The 18,084-nt window shown below is 33.6% G+C and overlaps 1 protein-coding gene across 36 annotated transcripts in view; it reads right to left on the bottom strand.

Moving 5' to 3' along the window:
- Positions 1–18,084, bottom strand: part of rims1b (regulating synaptic membrane exocytosis 1b) — a 459,598-nt gene that overhangs the window by 104,889 nt on the left and 336,625 nt on the right. For 12 of the 36 annotated variants that reach the window (XM_051919562.1, XM_051919565.1, XM_051919570.1 and 9 more), the window contains 7 exons: positions 15,880–16,033; positions 13,463–13,534; positions 12,595–12,754; positions 12,185–12,307; positions 10,382–10,444; positions 8,889–8,966; positions 388–501 (listed from right to left, as the gene is read on the bottom strand). In XM_051919562.1, coding sequence (XP_051775522.1) covers positions 388–501; positions 8,889–8,966; positions 10,382–10,444; positions 12,185–12,307; positions 12,595–12,754; positions 13,463–13,534; positions 15,880–16,033 — 764 coding nt within the window. The remainder of the gene's footprint in view (positions 1–387; positions 502–8,888; positions 8,967–10,381; positions 10,445–12,184; positions 12,308–12,594; positions 12,755–13,462; positions 13,535–15,879; positions 16,034–18,084) is intronic. The other 24 variants (XM_051919575.1, XM_051919577.1, XM_051919582.1 and 21 more) reach the window with 7 other exon arrangements.

Genomic DNA, 18,084 nt, shown 5'->3' with positions numbered 1-18,084 from the left:
ATACATGGCTGGCAGAGAAAGATTAAAACTTTAGACTTGCCCTCTACTATGTATATAAAACAACTTTAATGAACTTTTTGAAGACTTATCATCTTGTTCCCTACGAAAATGTTACTTTGGAAGAGAAATATTGCAAAGAAGGACAGCTGCAATATGGTGGAAAATTTGTTTAAATATACTGCATAGTGTTAACTGTCAAATATTCCAGGTTACAGCGCTCTTAAGTGATTATCTTCAACTTAGCAGCAGTTCCTGCATCATTTATAGATATTCCAATTGAAAGGTAGGTAACAAAGCAAGACCTTAAGTCAAACTGCTGACCTTTTGAACCTGTCAGACATTTTAATGATGATTTCTATCTCAGCAGCAGACAAGGTTAAAGCTTACCTAATAGTTTTTCGGTCAGTAAATCTCAAAATTCTCGGAGATGATGATTGTCTCTGTTCAGGTATATGCTGTCTAAGCAAAGATTTGGTCTTTAAACATGCAGGCAAAGTGGAGCTTCACAAAAAAGACCAACAAAAACATAACTCAATAAGCCATGATAAAAAAAAAAATCCAAACACCACCACACATAAGGAAAATGCAAATGAATGGAATTGGCTAAATTTTAAAGGTAAAGCAATTTATTTTATAAGGTTAATCTACATTCTGTAATTATGTGAAATAAATACACTAGTTAACTATAATGTCATGTGGTGGTAAATAAAAAAGTAAATGAAGGACACAAGATTGTATGAGGTGAAGGAAAGCTTAAGTTTAAGGAATAGGACTACAAATGTATTGCACTACAGTATATATAGATAAATGGAAATGTCCTTGCCTTATGACTTAGTTTCATATGCAAATACAATATGTTTAAATTAAAAACAATTTGTTTTTAAAAATTATTGCATCAAGTACAGTTCAAAATAATTCAAAAATGTAACATAAACCAAAACTTGCAATACAATCTGTTTGTTTCAAAGAGCACAATGGGAACTATAAGTTTTATTTGAATGGGTTAATAGGTATATTGTGAGCATACTTCAAAACTTATTATTTATAAAGAGTGATATCAAGGATTATATAGTTTAAGCTTAAGGAAACACATATAGAAGTATAAACAGCACCATTATTATCACAACTGCTATTTGACTGGCCCTTTCTTATGGGATTAATGAATGCTGAAATGACCTTTTCAACAAATCATTAATAAATACCATTCCACAGTGTTAAACCATAGATTTGTTATTTCTCAATTTATGTTTCATTTCTCTTCATTTTTCCTAAAATTATAAAATGTCCATATCTGTGTTTTAAGCTAGTTTTCATGTTTAACCAAGTTTCAGACACCAGCCTTTTATTTAAGCAAATAGTTCAATACACATAAATGTCATGTTTTGTGACTCAGGATCAACCTCCTTTATGACATTTGATCTTTTCCCCATATCCATTTCAGGGACAATCTTTGTATGTGCTCTCCCTCTAATGATCCATTTTGGGTTTGATCTACAAATCCAAATAAGTTAAGGTTTAACTATGGCTCATTTCCCTTTCTTGTTTCTAAGTGTATTATTAATAACTGAGTTTAAGGCACTGTAGCCTATTCCTGAAACTGTGGTGATTCTGGTCCACTTAGTTCTTTAATTTCTTTTCAGGCTTCGTGTAATAGTTTAAAAAAACTATCTGTTCAGAATTGAGCAATATTATACATTTGTTTATATTCTTACTGAGCCAAACACCTTTTGGGATTTAATTTTTTCAAGATTTATTATTCTACTAAAAGCAGTGAGTGTCTTGATAATTAAGGAGTCTTGAAAGTCAACATTAGCTGACTAATCTGTAACTTTAGAAATTAGGTACTTTACTTCTTTCTCTTTTCAATTAAAGTTATGGTAATTCTAGTCTCTTGCTAACTGATTGTATACAGTGATCCCTCGCTATATCGCGCTTCGCCTTTCGCGGCTTCACTCCATCGCGGATTTTATATGTAAGCATATTTAAATATATATCGCGGATTTTTTGCTGGTTCGCGGATTTCTGCGGACAATGGGTCTTTTCATTTCTGGTACATGCTTCCTCAGTTGGTTTGCCCAGTTGATTTCATACAAGGGACGCTATTGGCAGATGGCTGAGAAGCTAGATTGCTTACTTTTCTCTCTCTCTTGCGCTATCTGTGATCCTGACATATGGGGATTGAGCAGGAGGGCTGTTCGCACACCTAGACGATATGGACGCTCGTCTAAAAATGCTGAAAGATTATCTTCACGTTGCTATCTTTTGTGCAGCTGCTTCCGACATGCTGCACGGTGCTTCACATACTTAAAAGCTCGAAGGGCACGTATTGATTTTTGACTGAAAAACAAACTCTCTCTCTCTCTCTCTATCTCTCTCTCACTCTCTCTCTCTCTCTCTCTCTCTCCCTGCTCCTGACGGAGGGGGTGTGAGCTGCCGCCTTCAACAGCTTTGTGCCGCGGTGCTTTGCATACTTAAAAGCCAAACAGCCCTATTGATTTGTTTGCTAGAGATTGTTTTCTCTATCTATGTGACATTCTGTGCTCCTGACACGCACCCCTTTCAAGAGGAAGATATGTTTGCATTCTTTTAATTGTGAGACAGAACTGTCATCTCTGTCTTGTCAAGAGCCAAGCCTTTTCAGATTAAGCAAAATAAGATTAAGAGGAGGCATGATTGAAGTATTTAAAATTATGAAAGGGATTAGTACAGTGGATCGAGACTGTTACAGCATTTAAAAATAAGTTATGAAAAACACAGGGAGACACAGTTGGGAACTTGTTAAGGGCAAAACATTAGAAAGTTTTTCTTTACACAAAGAATCATAGACACTTGGAATAATCTACCAAGTAATGCGATAGACAGTAAGACTTTAGGGACTTTCAAAATTAGACTTGATGTTTTCTTTAGAAGAACTAAGTGGAGGACTGGCAAGCTTTATTGGACTGAAAGACCTGTTCTCGTTTAAATTGTTCTCATGTTCTAATGCTCTACTTACACTCTGAACTGCAGAGACACTTTTATGGAATACACCATATCTGCAGGATTTAGACTTTCTGGGAGAAGTATAGGCATTGGATATAATATTTAAGGTGTTCAAATGAAGGTATCTGGTTATTCAAGATCTGAGCTGAACTTCAGTTTTGACTTTAGATTGATGATAAATGCAGTTTTATCGCCTCATGTTTTATGTGTGTGTCAGTAAACATACTGCAAACCATTATTAATGTAAGCCCATTATTATGGCAATGTGTCAAAAAATAAAATATTTGGTAAATTATTGCAATTGCATCTTTTACATACATTCAGTAATTTAGCAAGTAATTTGTTGGTGGGTGGGCATATATGAAATTAGGTGGGCGAATAAAATTTCAAGCAGATAAGATACTTTGTGGAACTTGACCATCAGCGGCCAAATGAGGACGATTTTCTAATAAAACCCTGCTCAGTAACGCACACAATGTTAAAAGACACAAGCACACAAATTCAAAGACTCCAACTAACATAAATATCAAAACTGTTTTACATAAAATATATATGATATATATTTTAAAATTTGAAAATTGATTGTGTGGGCGGGAACACCGTGTTGGTGAATGATCACCCATTCATGCCCAACTTTGGCTTCAGTACTGCAAACATTACATTTTTTTTTCTTTATCTACTGTATAGCACAATATTTCCAGGGGAGTTGGGCTGATATACTGCATAAAACAAGCTAATTTTGCAAGATTCTAAGTATAATACAGCATCATCCAAAAACATGTCCATAATTTAAAAAATACAATAACTTTAATAATGAAACACAACTTGCTTTGCTAAATTAGAGATGTAGAAATTCTTCAAAGCTAATATTATACCAAGCAAATCATAACGTGACCTGATTCTGTACCTCAGTAAGCAATTACCTTATCAGATTTGAGGCTCTATCCAGAGTTACTCTGCAGCTGCAGGAAATTGAAATGTGCAGTTTTATGGTTGTTAGACTTTATGAAAAGTACTGTTGTATGTGTGTGTTTATGGGATTTTATTAACACAATGTGACTTTGTGTGTTGATGTTGCTGAAACACTACTGCACTAATTTGGTTCAAGCATGCAATATGATTACTACCACAAAAGTGATAATGGTACTCAACAAGCACTGTAACAACTTGTTAAAAAAACTTGAAGCTAAAAAAATGGCAATAATCATTATTACATGTGTTCTATGTACAGGTATTATTAAGCACAGAAATCTGATCATTTTCAATAAACCACTACAGTAATACAGCACTTTGTTAATTATTTTATATTGAATACTTGAGGCCACATATCATTAATCTGCTAAAAGGCTGACCTGAGAAAAATAACTACAGAAAGTGAAATCTTGTGTGACCTCTAGTGGCTGAGAAATGACTGAAGTATTGTAAAGCAGAATTGAATTTGAGCATATATATACAGTAGGTTAATAGGGTCCTTATTGTCACATGGACAGAGTACAGTGAAATTCTTATTAACATGTGCTAATTAACATAGGTGTGCTTGGTGTGTGGGTGTGTTTGTGTGTGTCCTGCAGTGGGTTGGCACCCTGCCCAGGATTGGTTCCTGCCTTGTGCCCTGTGTTGGCTGGGATTGGCTGCAGCAGACCCCCGTGACCCTGTGTTCGGATTCAGCGGGTTGGAAAATGGATGGATGGATGGATGGATGGAATTATCAATTAACCTATAGGTGAAGGAGAAAAGTAAGCAGGTTTAGGCTACTAAATTAAAATTCTAAACTGCAACTAAATACTTGTACAATGACCTCATAAGTTTTCTAATCAGTATATGTTAAGATAATATGCAAATAATTCACAAAATGAGATGAGTAATAAGGCAAACAAAATTTCTACAATACAATAAAACTGATAAATGAAATGGCACCTGAGTTCTACTGCCTCTTCTATTTTGGTATAAAATCAAAATGAAAATGAATGTATGCAACCTAGTAAAACCTTTGCCCACTTTAACCCATTTATGCCTCGTGTTCCATTATTGGAACGACAGTCACGTTGGAGTAACATATGTTATGCATAATGTAAGAAGTGGATGTGCCTAGTGTTCCAATTTTGGAACGCCACATAACTCAACAATGGAATGTAATAAAATTTTTTCTCTTCAAATTCTTGTTCCTTATATTTTTCTATGCAACATATGTGAATTTCATAAACAAACTCAAAAATTTCAACCTTCGGCATAAATGGGTTAATACTTAACAAGAAGCATATTATTTATGGAATTTTTTTCCAACATACATGTACAGATGTCACAGGTACGTTAAGAACAGAGCAATATGCTGACAATTGCGATGCATCTTTAAACTACTGAAGCATGACGTTTCTCTACATGCAGATGATATCCTGTTAATCTTGAATGATGCTCCATCTGATATTCTTCAGACCTTAATTTTTTAAAATAATCCTGGAAAAACTGCTGGATATAAGATTATTTGGATTAAACCTGTACTGTTCCCACTTAATTCTAAATGCCCTATTCATCATATTTCTATCAGCATTCCTTTAAACAAACAATTTAGATATTTGGAGATAGATCTATATTCATTGTGCAAAAAAAAAAAATCTACCTCAAACTACCTCTGCATTTACAATTAAATCAAAGAGTCTCTGTCCTGGTTAAATGTTCTTAATTTTTCTTCTTTCTTGTTTCCACTTGAGTCCTCTAGCTTTTACAAATTGATTAAAAATTCTATTTCGTACACCTCCCATAAGATCTTGTAAACACAGTCTTGGGTCAGGTATGACTTATGCCATTCAGTACTGATGCTTAGTTGAGAGAAGACTTGGTTTCACACAAAGGTGGCATATCCTTCATTTAATAATTCATTTGTACCAACTGGAGTACATCCATGCACATACAGCACCCTCTTCAGTTTCTTTAGTGCATTCTGATGTTTGGACTTCACACTGGTTACTGTAGCAGCTAAAACTGTTGTTGCTTCTAGATGGAAATCCACAGAATTGGTGGCTGCTCAACACTGTTGTTTCACTTTTTAATGTAATTCATTAACAAATGTCCACTACTAGCATTAATAATGCTTTGCGATCTTAATTGCACCATATGCTACATTTAGTGTATTTTCATGCACATCTATTCTGTGACATATACTGTACTGCACATTAGCATACCTTAGCATCAAGAGTTTGGATCGTCACATGCCAAAGTGCTTTCTTTAATGAAAATGTTAATGTAATGGAGACAGCGTTGATTTTTTTCTTTAATAGTGCATCATGAAATATGTTTGATTTTAAAATTAACTGTCAAGAATCTAAAGGCCATGTCAGATTTGATGACATTTCCAGTGATTTTAAGTTGTAGCCTTCATTTACACAATTTAAGAGTCGGAGGCAGTTAGCAGCATGCTCCTGTGATTGTTGGTCACCTAATGTGATATAGCCAGTAACTCACTGCATCTAGTCCACGACTTGCTCGAGCAAAATCAGACAGGTCTTGAAAAGCACTGCTCCATCACTCAACACATTACTGACTGACACTAAAAGGGCAGAGGAAGACTTTGCTGGAAATTCAGCACAGAATCATTAAATCTGACATGGCCAGTGATTTTCAGGTGTGCAAATTGATATGGTCCAGTGTTTAAATTAGCAACTGCAGTCTGACATACCCAAAGACTAGAAGTAGTGTAATGTGACAGCAGCTTCAGATAAATGAAAAGTATCTTTCCTCTGTTTATACAATTTGCAAGTAGCACAAGCACTTTTTTTATAAAACAAACTTTTTATTTTTACCCTGTATTAGGGGGCAAACATGAAATGCTGAGTTATTAGTAGTGACACATAAACGAATGTTACATGTTTTCTTAATGTAAAGTGTAATGGTTGAGCTAGACTGATTGTTACAGATACTACCAAACACCTATTATTCATGTATTAGGTGAAAAATGTATTTATACACCGACAGTTGATTTCATAATCATTCCATACCACTGCCACTGGTGTGTGGTTGGCCCAGCTAAATCATATAAAATAACAATTTAAGAACAGAAATTAAAGTCTCATCATATTTCCACAATAATTAGTCAGCTTGTATTGGCCTTTTAAAAGATAAATTTTGAATAAAGACCTATGAAATTTTCACCATGGATGACAACATTGGAAACTACAATCAACAGTGAGTTAGGTATAGATTTCCTGCAAGCTTAGTTGTTAAACTCTCACAATACCCTATGGTACCAAGTAATTTGATTTCCAACTTTCCATAATGCAACTTATTGGAAATTACTGGTCATATGCATATGCAGCTAAAGTCACTTCAGTACACATGTAATGTGTGAGCATGCCCGAGTCAATAAAACACAGGAAGCTCTACAGTCTACTTGTGACTTTATGCTGTGGGAAGGTAAGAAAAAAAATCAAGGTAAATAACATTTGATCTGGCTTTTATATAAGTAACATAAAAATGTTTTTCATGTAACAACCATCACAAAACATAATCAGAAACAGGACTTTCCACAATACATTATTAAGCTCTGTAAGCCCTGCTTTTTTTCTCTGAAGGACACCTGTGGGGCAGACTGCCTGGCAGGATGACACCCGACCTGTTGCTGCATCCAAACAGTGCCATCTTTCACCTTTATGCCTGGTGCAGCTGTGTTGTTCTTATGTGTGAGTGGACATTTCTTGCAGGGAGGTCTTCTGTTCTCTTTCTCCGATGTAGAAACCTCATACTCATCTGAGTTCACCTCTGTTATAGCACATCTTTATTTGAAAACTATCAGTGTCAGATCAGCGGGAACGTGAACGTGACTAAGAGAAAAAAACTGAATTAAAAAAAAGGTAACTTTTACAAGTACCATAAATTTACACCGGCTGTTATAGACTCAAATCAAATATATGTTTTTATTCTATAATAGTAAGAATAAGAGCAGCTCACTACTCAAAATGGAGGCATCTAAGATTGAACCACGAACATCTTGATTACGTGTCAGACGTTCTTACCGCTACACCACCAAAGTGGTTGTTATTAGGTGCGTGTCAATGTTACACCTTAACGCGAGTTCTTTTTCTGCAGTTATACTCTTGAATAAAAGCACACTTGTTTTGATATACTTGTACCTTTTTGATATTTGTTTTTGTTTTAATGATGTGTTTACATAGCTTGTTGCAGACATGGAACACACATGAAATGTATGTATTCCAAATGACGATATATTATTTACCCTCTACAACTACAGCACTTCACTCCAAGATAAACACTGAGCACTGAGAACCTTCTTTGTGAATTGAACTGCGGCGGTGGGCAGGGGGATGGGATAGCAGGCTGCTTGTGCTTATCGACACATTTACATCACAAAAGATGCTAATGGAGACGTGCAAAGGGATTTAAGGTGGCTCGGGATTACAAGTTTTTTCGTAGGCTTTGGTAATTCTAGTGTTAAAGCAGTTTGGTAATTTGTTTTGCTGTTTGTTCAGTTATATAAATAGTAGCCTTCAGAGAAAGTTTGATTTTCCTCAAACTAAACACATGAAGGTTTGGTTAATTAATAATTCTGTATATAGATATATTACAATGATGTATTTTTTTATATTGAAATTAGCATAAATACTATCATAAAGCATTTTACAAAATCTCTATTGGATAATCTTACTGTTTTAACTGTACTTGATACAACCTAATTTTACTGTTTGTAACCATTATTCACAAATGCCACACATTAAAGGATAAACCAAAAAATAACAGCATGAAATGATGAAGGAGCATTGATGGAAATCACATACTTCTGGAGATTTAACTGATGAATATGTATAAGTGTACTACAAAATGGCAATGTAAAGGACAGTTTTTGGGGAAAAAAATGGAAATCTTCCTGAGTATAATCCGAGTTTCATATATCTTACCTGTATATGTTTTTGTGAATTCCATTTACTAAAAGTGGCATCCGGGGAGGTAATGTTTTACTGTACCAAAGTGTGTTCCTTAGTTTGGTCAAGAGACATGCAAACACATTAAAAAACCAAAACCCAATAAATAAATAAAACAGAAGAGTGCAGCAAATAACAAAATATGGGAAATAAAGAAAAATAATAAGGCATACTACAGTACTGCTAATAAATATATTTTACTTAAGCCATTAATATCTTAAACAACCTCAAACAATCTTAACTTAGTCAGGTTAAACTACAGCCTCTTTAGAACAGACATAACACAGAGGCATAATACATCTGTTATACTTTGTGTTTTTGTTTTTTTATGTGTAAAATGCTTGTTCTGATGGGGATCACGACAACTGAATACAATTATTTAAAAAAGTTATTCAAGTGTTAAAATCTAATTGTAATATATAATCATAACTGATAAATTTGTTAAAAAATTAATTAAAAAGGGAAGGTTAATTCCAAAATCATACAGCATTGAGCCTGTTCCAACAGAAAGGGGGTGTCTTGACCTAATTCTGGGAAGAACAATAACAGTGCACACCCATGCACCATGTATAACCACACTTAATCAATGCATAATAAATAATCTACACATTTTCTAAATGCACTTATTCAGTATAGAGTCAAGGAAAACTACCCTACCAACCTTACTGTGCCAACATGAGGAATAAGTTAATAAATAAAAGTGGACAAGACAAGTGTATCGCAGGGCACATCTACATATACCTGTAAAAATTCATTCTGACTTCATGTCACTGTTAAGTATGAGCAAACTGGACTAAAGAGTGGAAATTCACATGAGGAGAACATGCAAATGTGAAGGAAACTGAGTCCCAGCCAGGTTTTTATTGTTCCCATATTCTGTCCCATTATTATAAGGTTATGACAAATTCTATTTTCTTGGACTATATAAATCTAGATTAGTAAAATCAAAATGAAATATGTTCCAGTAAATGATACATTTCATAACAAAAGCCCTTCTGAAACGAACTAGCATCTTCATAGACGAGTTTCATTATTTTTGAAATAATCAAAAAGCATTGCTGGTCTTCTGCTAGGTGCTGTAATTAAAGAATGTCTGAAGTTTTCTACAACATGCAGCACTGGAGAAAACAGTTAGTAAAATTGAACAAGACTTATGAAAATAAAGGTAAGCGATATCTTTGAACATTACTGCAAGCTTCCAATAAAGAAAGAACATGTTACAAATTTTAAAAAGTTATAAAGACAAAAACTCTTATGAGAAGCTTAAAAGAATCAAGTGGGATGGTAAGTTTTCAGTATTTTATAAAAATGATAAAGTTTTAAAAATGAACTCGACCTATAAATTAAAGCATGTGGATCTGTGTTTTGAATGACACCATAAATGAGTTTTGATGATGTATTTAAAACAGAATGAGCTGGAGAAAAAAGCAAAAAACCCAAAGCAGCATGTGTTATATTACAGTATTTACCTGGTAGTATGCAGGCATTCTGCACTTCTCCCTCTCTTTGCTCTGGGTAGCATGAGGAACTCACTGCACAGATAATATGAATGATGTGACATAGATTAAAAAGAAAAAAAATAATGAAAAATTTAACAAAAAAAAAAAGAAAATGTATATTAACGAATTAGTGAATGCAAAAAGAAAGGATAAAAAATCAAAAATCTATCTTGCTACAGTAAGGCTGAAAGCTATATGATATAAATACATTAAATACTCATTTCATTTTTAAACAGTTTACACCATTCAGTATGATCTGTTACATTAATTTCAGTACCTTACTTAGGAATATTTTCATTAGGTTAAAATCAAAACAGCAAGTGTTATTAAATAGCAGCAGACTTGTAACACATCAGCACCATCTAGGGGGCAAACATTTCTGTATATCACTTGTGTGGCAACACACCTGGTTTCTTATTCCTAAAGCAGATATTTCATAACACAAAAAAACTCTTTCTGAATACTGAAAGTCCTCAATCTGCTTTTCTTAAGGTTGAAGAAACTTAGAGATGATTATGACACTTCATTAAAATTATTGTAAAAGTCAAAGTAACCCTTTGTTGGTAATAATGGCAAGAGAATTTGTGCAGCATATACTTTTTAAATATGCATAGTTAGATTAGTTTCTGCAGAATTTGTCAAAATGTAAACCTACAAAATAAAATTTATTCAGGACAGAAAACTTTTCCAAATGAAGGTCAAACACAGCATACTTTGGTATCAGAACTTTTTTTTTTTAAAGAAGTTCCTTAAGTACATACATATGAAATTAAAGTATAAGATTATGTAACACAATGTTTTCATATTGAATTTTCTTTTTATTTACCGTTTTGATTGTGATCATGGATTAACATTTGTAGTGCATTTAATATACATATATAAAGACAATAAATGCCAAATGACAAGCTACACTACAAAGTAAAACAACTTGCAAATATGTAAAAAAAAGTCCTGCTCAGTTAAGTGAGCCTAGGAATTGCCTACATACATTAGAATCCTCCAAGACATCAAAGAAATGGATATCTTCTCATTTGTTAGACAACATACCTGTACATGTACACAATAGGAGGCATACAGACTATGGTAGGAAATTGCAATAAAATTCTTTATATGATCTATAATAATGATCATGAACCTTCATGTGCAGAAAGAAAGGAAGAGTATGAGCACCACAAAAATGGGACTCACATTGCAGCATTTGAAAGACAATACAAGTAAGGCAGCTGAGCTATTGAAAAGGGCGAGACCATATAAATACTTTCCTATAATTCAGATGCTGGATTAACATATAGACAACTGAAAAAATAAAAAAAAATAGTTGAAAAAGTGAGGAACAAGTTATTTTTGGCTGGGCCCGCATCACTGTATTTGTCAAGATGTATTTTGATAAATACATTTTCGTAATGTTAGATATGTGACAACACATCATGTACTTAACCAGAACAACATATTTAAAAACTTTATGCTAAAATAAATATCTAGCACAAAAGTAAAAAAAAAATATCTAAAGCTTAGACCTCCTGGCATATACAAAATACTGAGCAGCAATTTAGAGAATATAAAGGTCAGTAAAGACCTGTCCTGTGACCTGAACACTCACTTTTGTACAGTATGATTATGACTAGAAAAATAGCTTTCAAATGATATAATTACTGTTTTAAGCAATGATTTGACTCCATGATTTTTTTTTGTATAAATTAAATATGCTCCTCAAGCTCTGCTATTAATGGGGGTCAAAATGCAAAAATGTCAAAATGCAATACAATAAGTTACCTTTCCTCTGCATAATACTGACTGTCCATATCTTTAGACCTACGATCTTTTGGACTTCTAGAGGCATCATGGTTTCTAGTTGGTGAGCGTGATCGTCTTGATTGATGAATTTCATCTAAACTCCTGGAAAGGGAAGCCATTTAAACTCCAATGTTAATAATCTTAGGTTTTGTTTAATTATAAATCACTTTAATGACAGCACATAATGGAGGAAGAGACTTTTTTTGGATAAATAAAATAGTAAGCACAATATTAAGCAAAATATAATAAATTTATTAATTCAAAGGGGGGGAAAATTACTACTGTACCAAACACACACAAAGATACACCTTTGTATGACTCATGCTTTTTCATATTTTAACATATGACAGAGTGCAAAAATTTAATCAATGACATTTCTAAGGACACACCTCTGCAGTGGCACACATGGTAACTGTGACCGGGTCCTGCCCTGGTCATCACCTCGGTGAGGAGAAACAGATCGAGAGCGATGATGTGTTGTTCTCTGTTGTTCTGGCACAGTAAGTGTTGTGGATTTATTTTCTCTACCATGAGACCTATACTCTACTGCTGGTGACATATAATATTACAAAAAAGAAAAAAAAAAACAGATTATTAATTAATTATTAGGCAGAAATTGCTGTAAGACCTCAATGTTCAAGAATTCAGTTTCTCTGATATTCAACACCCACTGAAATCAAAACATACTGTTTTGCTGAGGCCATGTCACTCTATGATCCTGAAAATAATAAATATTATAGTATGCCAATGAAATGTTCGTTCTTGACATGCTTATTGTAGTTTGGGAAAACATGCAACTAACACAGAGAATTTAGTTATTTGATGCTTGAGTTACAAATACGAACATGGCACCCTTTATGACATGCATAACACTAAATAAAGAATTAAAATATGCCTAATTTTGTATCAAGTAAAGACAGCTTTGTTTGATAGCAGGGCTTAAGCAGGAAAGCAGTAATTTAATAGTGTAGTTAAAAAGAAACACTAACACTTTTTTGTTTTCAATATGTACTAGATAAATATCACTGGTCCTATTCTAAAAATTTGAAATCCTCACATATTAATCGAAAAACAAGTCTTTTTCACATTATGGAAGAGCATTTTTTGTTTGCACTTGTTGAATTACATTTTATTTATTCCTGTGTTATATTTTCTTGCTTACTTGTTTATTGTTTAAACTTTATGTTCTGACCTCCTGCTCAAGCTCTGCACTTTGCTTCATAAAACACCCAAATCATGCTTATTCATCCCACCCACCTGTTGACACTACTCCAATACCATCATCGACATCATAATCTGAGATATCACTATCACCAATTCGCTGAGATCCTGTATAGTGATGGGATAAACATATGGCTGCAGGTTTATGATGTTAAATTCATTTTACAAATTGCTAAAGGAATAAGCTATTGTATCACATCTAATCCTGCTAAGAAAGAATACATTAGGAAAAAAAACACAGTATAGCAAGGCATTATTACTAATATTTTGTAATTCAAGCTTGAATTAAATTAAGTAGGTTTCAGAATGTGAAAGAATATTTTAAAATAATAATGACAAAATTACACATTGTAATGGTTTGTCAGGCTGCACAAAGAGGAGTTAGGAAAAGATGGAGCACGTGGGTAGAGATATTAAGGAGATGGCCCAACAAGGTCTGTATTGCACCAGAGGACCACAGACTGATAACTGGAAAGTGCCCTGTTCAAGTGTCATTGTGGGGAACCACGGCGTGGAGTGCCATATAAGCTGGAATGGAGCACCTCAAATAGGTAGTCTAGAAGCACTAATGAAAGCAAGAGAGATGGAGAGAAAGAAAAATGAAAGAAATACTTCACAAGGGGAATATGAATAAGAGGATTAAGTCTTAACATAGAACTCCTTTGTGAAATGGGTGAGACCTTGCCACTTGTTATTAAGTATAGGCAATACCAGAGCCACCTACTTTATCTGGCCCTTTAATTGAAAATAGAGTTCAGGAGTGCACAGAAACCAGTATATTCAACTGTTGAGATTTTGTCTTTAGGTCTTTTCATTTTGTCCTTTTTAGAATTTTGTCTTGTACCCTTTCCTTTTCTCTTTCTTAGAACTTTAGGATGCTTGTGATTTTTCCCCAGTCCCTTCATTCATAATCCATTTGGCCATTAGGGTAAGGTATCCTACGTGATAGACTGGAACTTGCTCCGGTGGGCACATAGTGTTTGTTTTCTGTTTGGTTTTTGATATGTTTATGTTTTTCCTTTACAACAACATCATTACTTTTAATAAAGTTTTAAACATTTTTTACTCCAGGTTTGGCTGGGTACACAATCAATAGATAGATAGATTAATGGTGTCCATCATCAAAATGCATAGACTTTAATTCTTGTAATTAACACAACCTGTGAAGCTGTAAAGGAAAGACCTTTAACTCATATCAGTATTTTTAAAGGCCTTTAATTAGGAATCATTTTGTGTTACAGTTGAATTATTGAGTTGTACACCTTAAAGAGTAAATAATACTTGCTTAGGTATTTAATACCAAACTGTTATGTTAGTAGAGGCAGAAATTGCAACCAATTAACTTTTATAATAAGACTCTCTACCAGCTTATCTGTATGTGGTAATCTTTTAGTTTTTTTTTTTTATTCTTTTCAAAATTATTCAATATTTCTTAAGAGGTGAACGGAAATTGTTTATTAACAGTAATCTATATAAATTCTCAATTTTCAATTGAAAAAAAACTGAAAATAAAGTGGACCAGTGATGAACACTCACTTTTTTGTTTTAGAAAACTGAAATGAAGTTTCAACTCTATCATGTGCATTACGTACTGGTTTAGCTAAAAGAACAATCTTCTTTCAAGTCCCACTTATACTTTAGATTGCAGTAGGCAATCCCATAAGATTTATCTGTACTTTGCTGCATTCATTTTGCCTTCTACAGTCATAGGTTTTTCAGACTCTTTTCTGACTAGAACACCTACAATACTGACAACACCTTGCTTCAAGGTAGGAATGGTTTTGTCAGGCTTATTGAGACCAAAAAGATACATTCTAATATAATTAAACAACAGACTAATGCTGCTTTTACTTAGATATCAAGTTTTGAATGACAACCTGTACTGCAAGCTTCACAATTGTGCCACATTTTCAACATTTCTTTCAATGCCATCAAATATTTTCTTTTGTTTTTCAAAAGGCATATTTTGAAATGTCTCCTGACTACTCATTCCTCATTATGTACTTATAGTGAGGAATTAAACCAATCAGCAGAAGAATTGGCCTGTTCTCATCAAAAGTCTTTCTAATGTTCTAATTGGTTTTTGTACTTAACATATGGGGAATATTTACTATTTCATTTTCTTTCCGTTATTTGTAATTGACTGTGAAGAATATGTTGCATTTACCTTACTGGAAATGCAGAGTATTTGATGTAAAGGCAAATACATCATAAGTAAATCAGAAATTAGGAGTCAATATTGTAACAACAAAATCAGCAAATTCCCCAGAGAGAAGTAATACATATTAATTTTATATTACTTTTTCTCCTGGTGATTATGAGAACAAATTTTTATTAGGAATCTGAAACAAAATAAAAACCTAACTTATCATCATCATTACCTCCTTAACAAATTTAAAACTGTTCATTAAGTCTATTGTGTAAGAATTTGGGGAAAGAAGCAGAAGACTTACTTTGTAATTTTTTGCATGGGCTTTCCCCACGTGCATGCCTCCGTGGCAAGTACGGTGATGGCTGAGGCAGAGGTAGTGAAGATACATCATGTGTTTGAAGTTTATACCAGTGTGGCTCATCATCTAATAGGGCAGTCTCCAGTTCAATTAGAATCTGCACAGAATAACATTGTTAAGTATTAAGCAATGATAACCGCTACTAATAAACTGATTTGGACTTCAGTCGTCACACATTATACACTTCACGTCAGCATTTTTCATTAATACTACAACATGAAAAAAATTTCTTTCCTGTCATCCTACATTTACACAGATGAAATATTTGTATTCCAAATAACGATATATTATTTACCCTATACAATTCCAGATACCTCACTCCCAGATAAAGAGACTTCAGCTCAGAGAATTTTGCATCTGACTTCAGCTGCTTTGGTGGGGAACGGGTGAGCAGACCGCTTGCTGCTTGTGCTGATTGACACATTTGCAAAACAAGGATGCTGATGAGGAGGTGTGAGGGAATTTAAGGTGGCCCAACATTACAAAAATTTTCGTAGGCTACAGGGAGTCTAGTGTTAATGATTGCTTCCACTATTTTATCTATGAAGTATGCTAAGCCTATGATTACTTCAATCCTCCTGATCACCCCTTCTATAAAATGGTATAATATTTACAAGCCACCAGTCTTTAGAACTTTCCTCAGTGTGTAATGATTTTCAAAAAGTTGTGTATCAGTTATGTACTATATATATGTAGTCACTAACCTCCTTAAGCACTTTAGAAAAATTTTATCTGGTCCTGGTGATTTGTTTGGTTTCGGTCTATTTAATCTAAAATTCACTTTTCCCTCTAAAATTCCTCAATCACAAAGTACTTCCTTGGCAGTCCCTGGTACTGTTGGGATGTTATGAATTTCTTCACATGTGTAAACATCAGAAAAAAAGGCGAGGTTTGAGCATTCAATATTTTACTATCTGTGCATTTCAGTTTGCAATACTGTTTCTAATGCAGCTTTTCCCTGACAGTTCTATTACTACTAAAATGCTAGAAGAATCTCTTTTCTCTTTGGGTCATCTTTCACCTGTTCTGCAGTATTTCTTTGTTTCCTTCTTAACTTTCATAATATCCCTTTTGCCCTCTTATGAGCTTATATTTTAAGTTCTACAGTTAGTGCAGGAGTTGTAAGCTTTATATGCCTTATTTAACTGTTTTTTTTTATCTTTGTAGACTCTTTTTTAGCTTCTTTTTTATCCACTGTGGAGTTATCCTTAATTTCTTACTGCTTTTAAATTTGAGGATGAACTTTTCCTGCACCATAAATAAAATACTTTTAAACCCACTCCACCACATCTGAACTGATTAGACACTTAAACATTTGAATCAATTCATCTTCTTTAGACTTAAAAAAAAATGTCTTACTAAAGTTGACAGCTTTACATTTTAAATATGAGCTCTGCTAAGACAAGGTAAAACTTATTTTATTATGGTTTCTAGATCCTAAATGTTTAATTAATCTACCCCTTGAATTCTATCTTGACTGTTGAGCTTCTCCTCTCATTGGTGTTTCAACACACTATTTAAAAAACAGTTACTGATTAAGCCAAGAAACTTCTGTTTGAATGCTTTGCTAATTTTAAGGTTAGCCCAGGTAATATTTGGGTAATAAAATTTTCCTTGACTATAATATCCTCTTCTAAATTGTATTTTTTTAATATTAATAAAAAAGATGCATATCAAAGCTATCCTCTTCACTGGGGCATCTTTAATACAATCCTTAAATCAGGTCTCCATCCCTAATGCTTCCTAATTGAATCCAAACATTCTCATTATGATGAAACTTATTATTCAGATTGGAAAGTCATTTAGTTTCTCTTTTACATAAATAGATTTTCATTCTAAAATAATGTCTCCAAATTACTCAGGTTTCTGTTACTGCTATAATATCAAAGTTATTTGCCTGCTACATATACTTTAACGCCAGCTCACTTTTTCATTCCTAAAAAGGTTTAGCACTGAGGCAAGCAATTTTTAATTATTACTAATTTTACCTTGGCTTATTAATTGTGGAATAGTAATGTTAAAGTTACCTTCTGTAACTGCATTATATTATTACTCTCCATTCCTTTATATGAAGTTATACATCTGGCCTTTCTTAAATTCCCTGTCCCCTCTCCCCAATACACTGGTGCTCCTCAGGTTCAAATGTAA

Source organism: Erpetoichthys calabaricus, chromosome 15 (assembly GCF_900747795.2).
Source record: "Erpetoichthys calabaricus chromosome 15, fErpCal1.3, whole genome shotgun sequence".
In the NCBI taxonomy this organism is placed as follows: domain Eukaryota; kingdom Metazoa; phylum Chordata; class Cladistia; order Polypteriformes; family Polypteridae; genus Erpetoichthys; species Erpetoichthys calabaricus.
The sequence above is the reverse complement of the archived record's forward strand: the minus strand, read 5'-3'. Positions and strand labels throughout refer to the sequence as shown.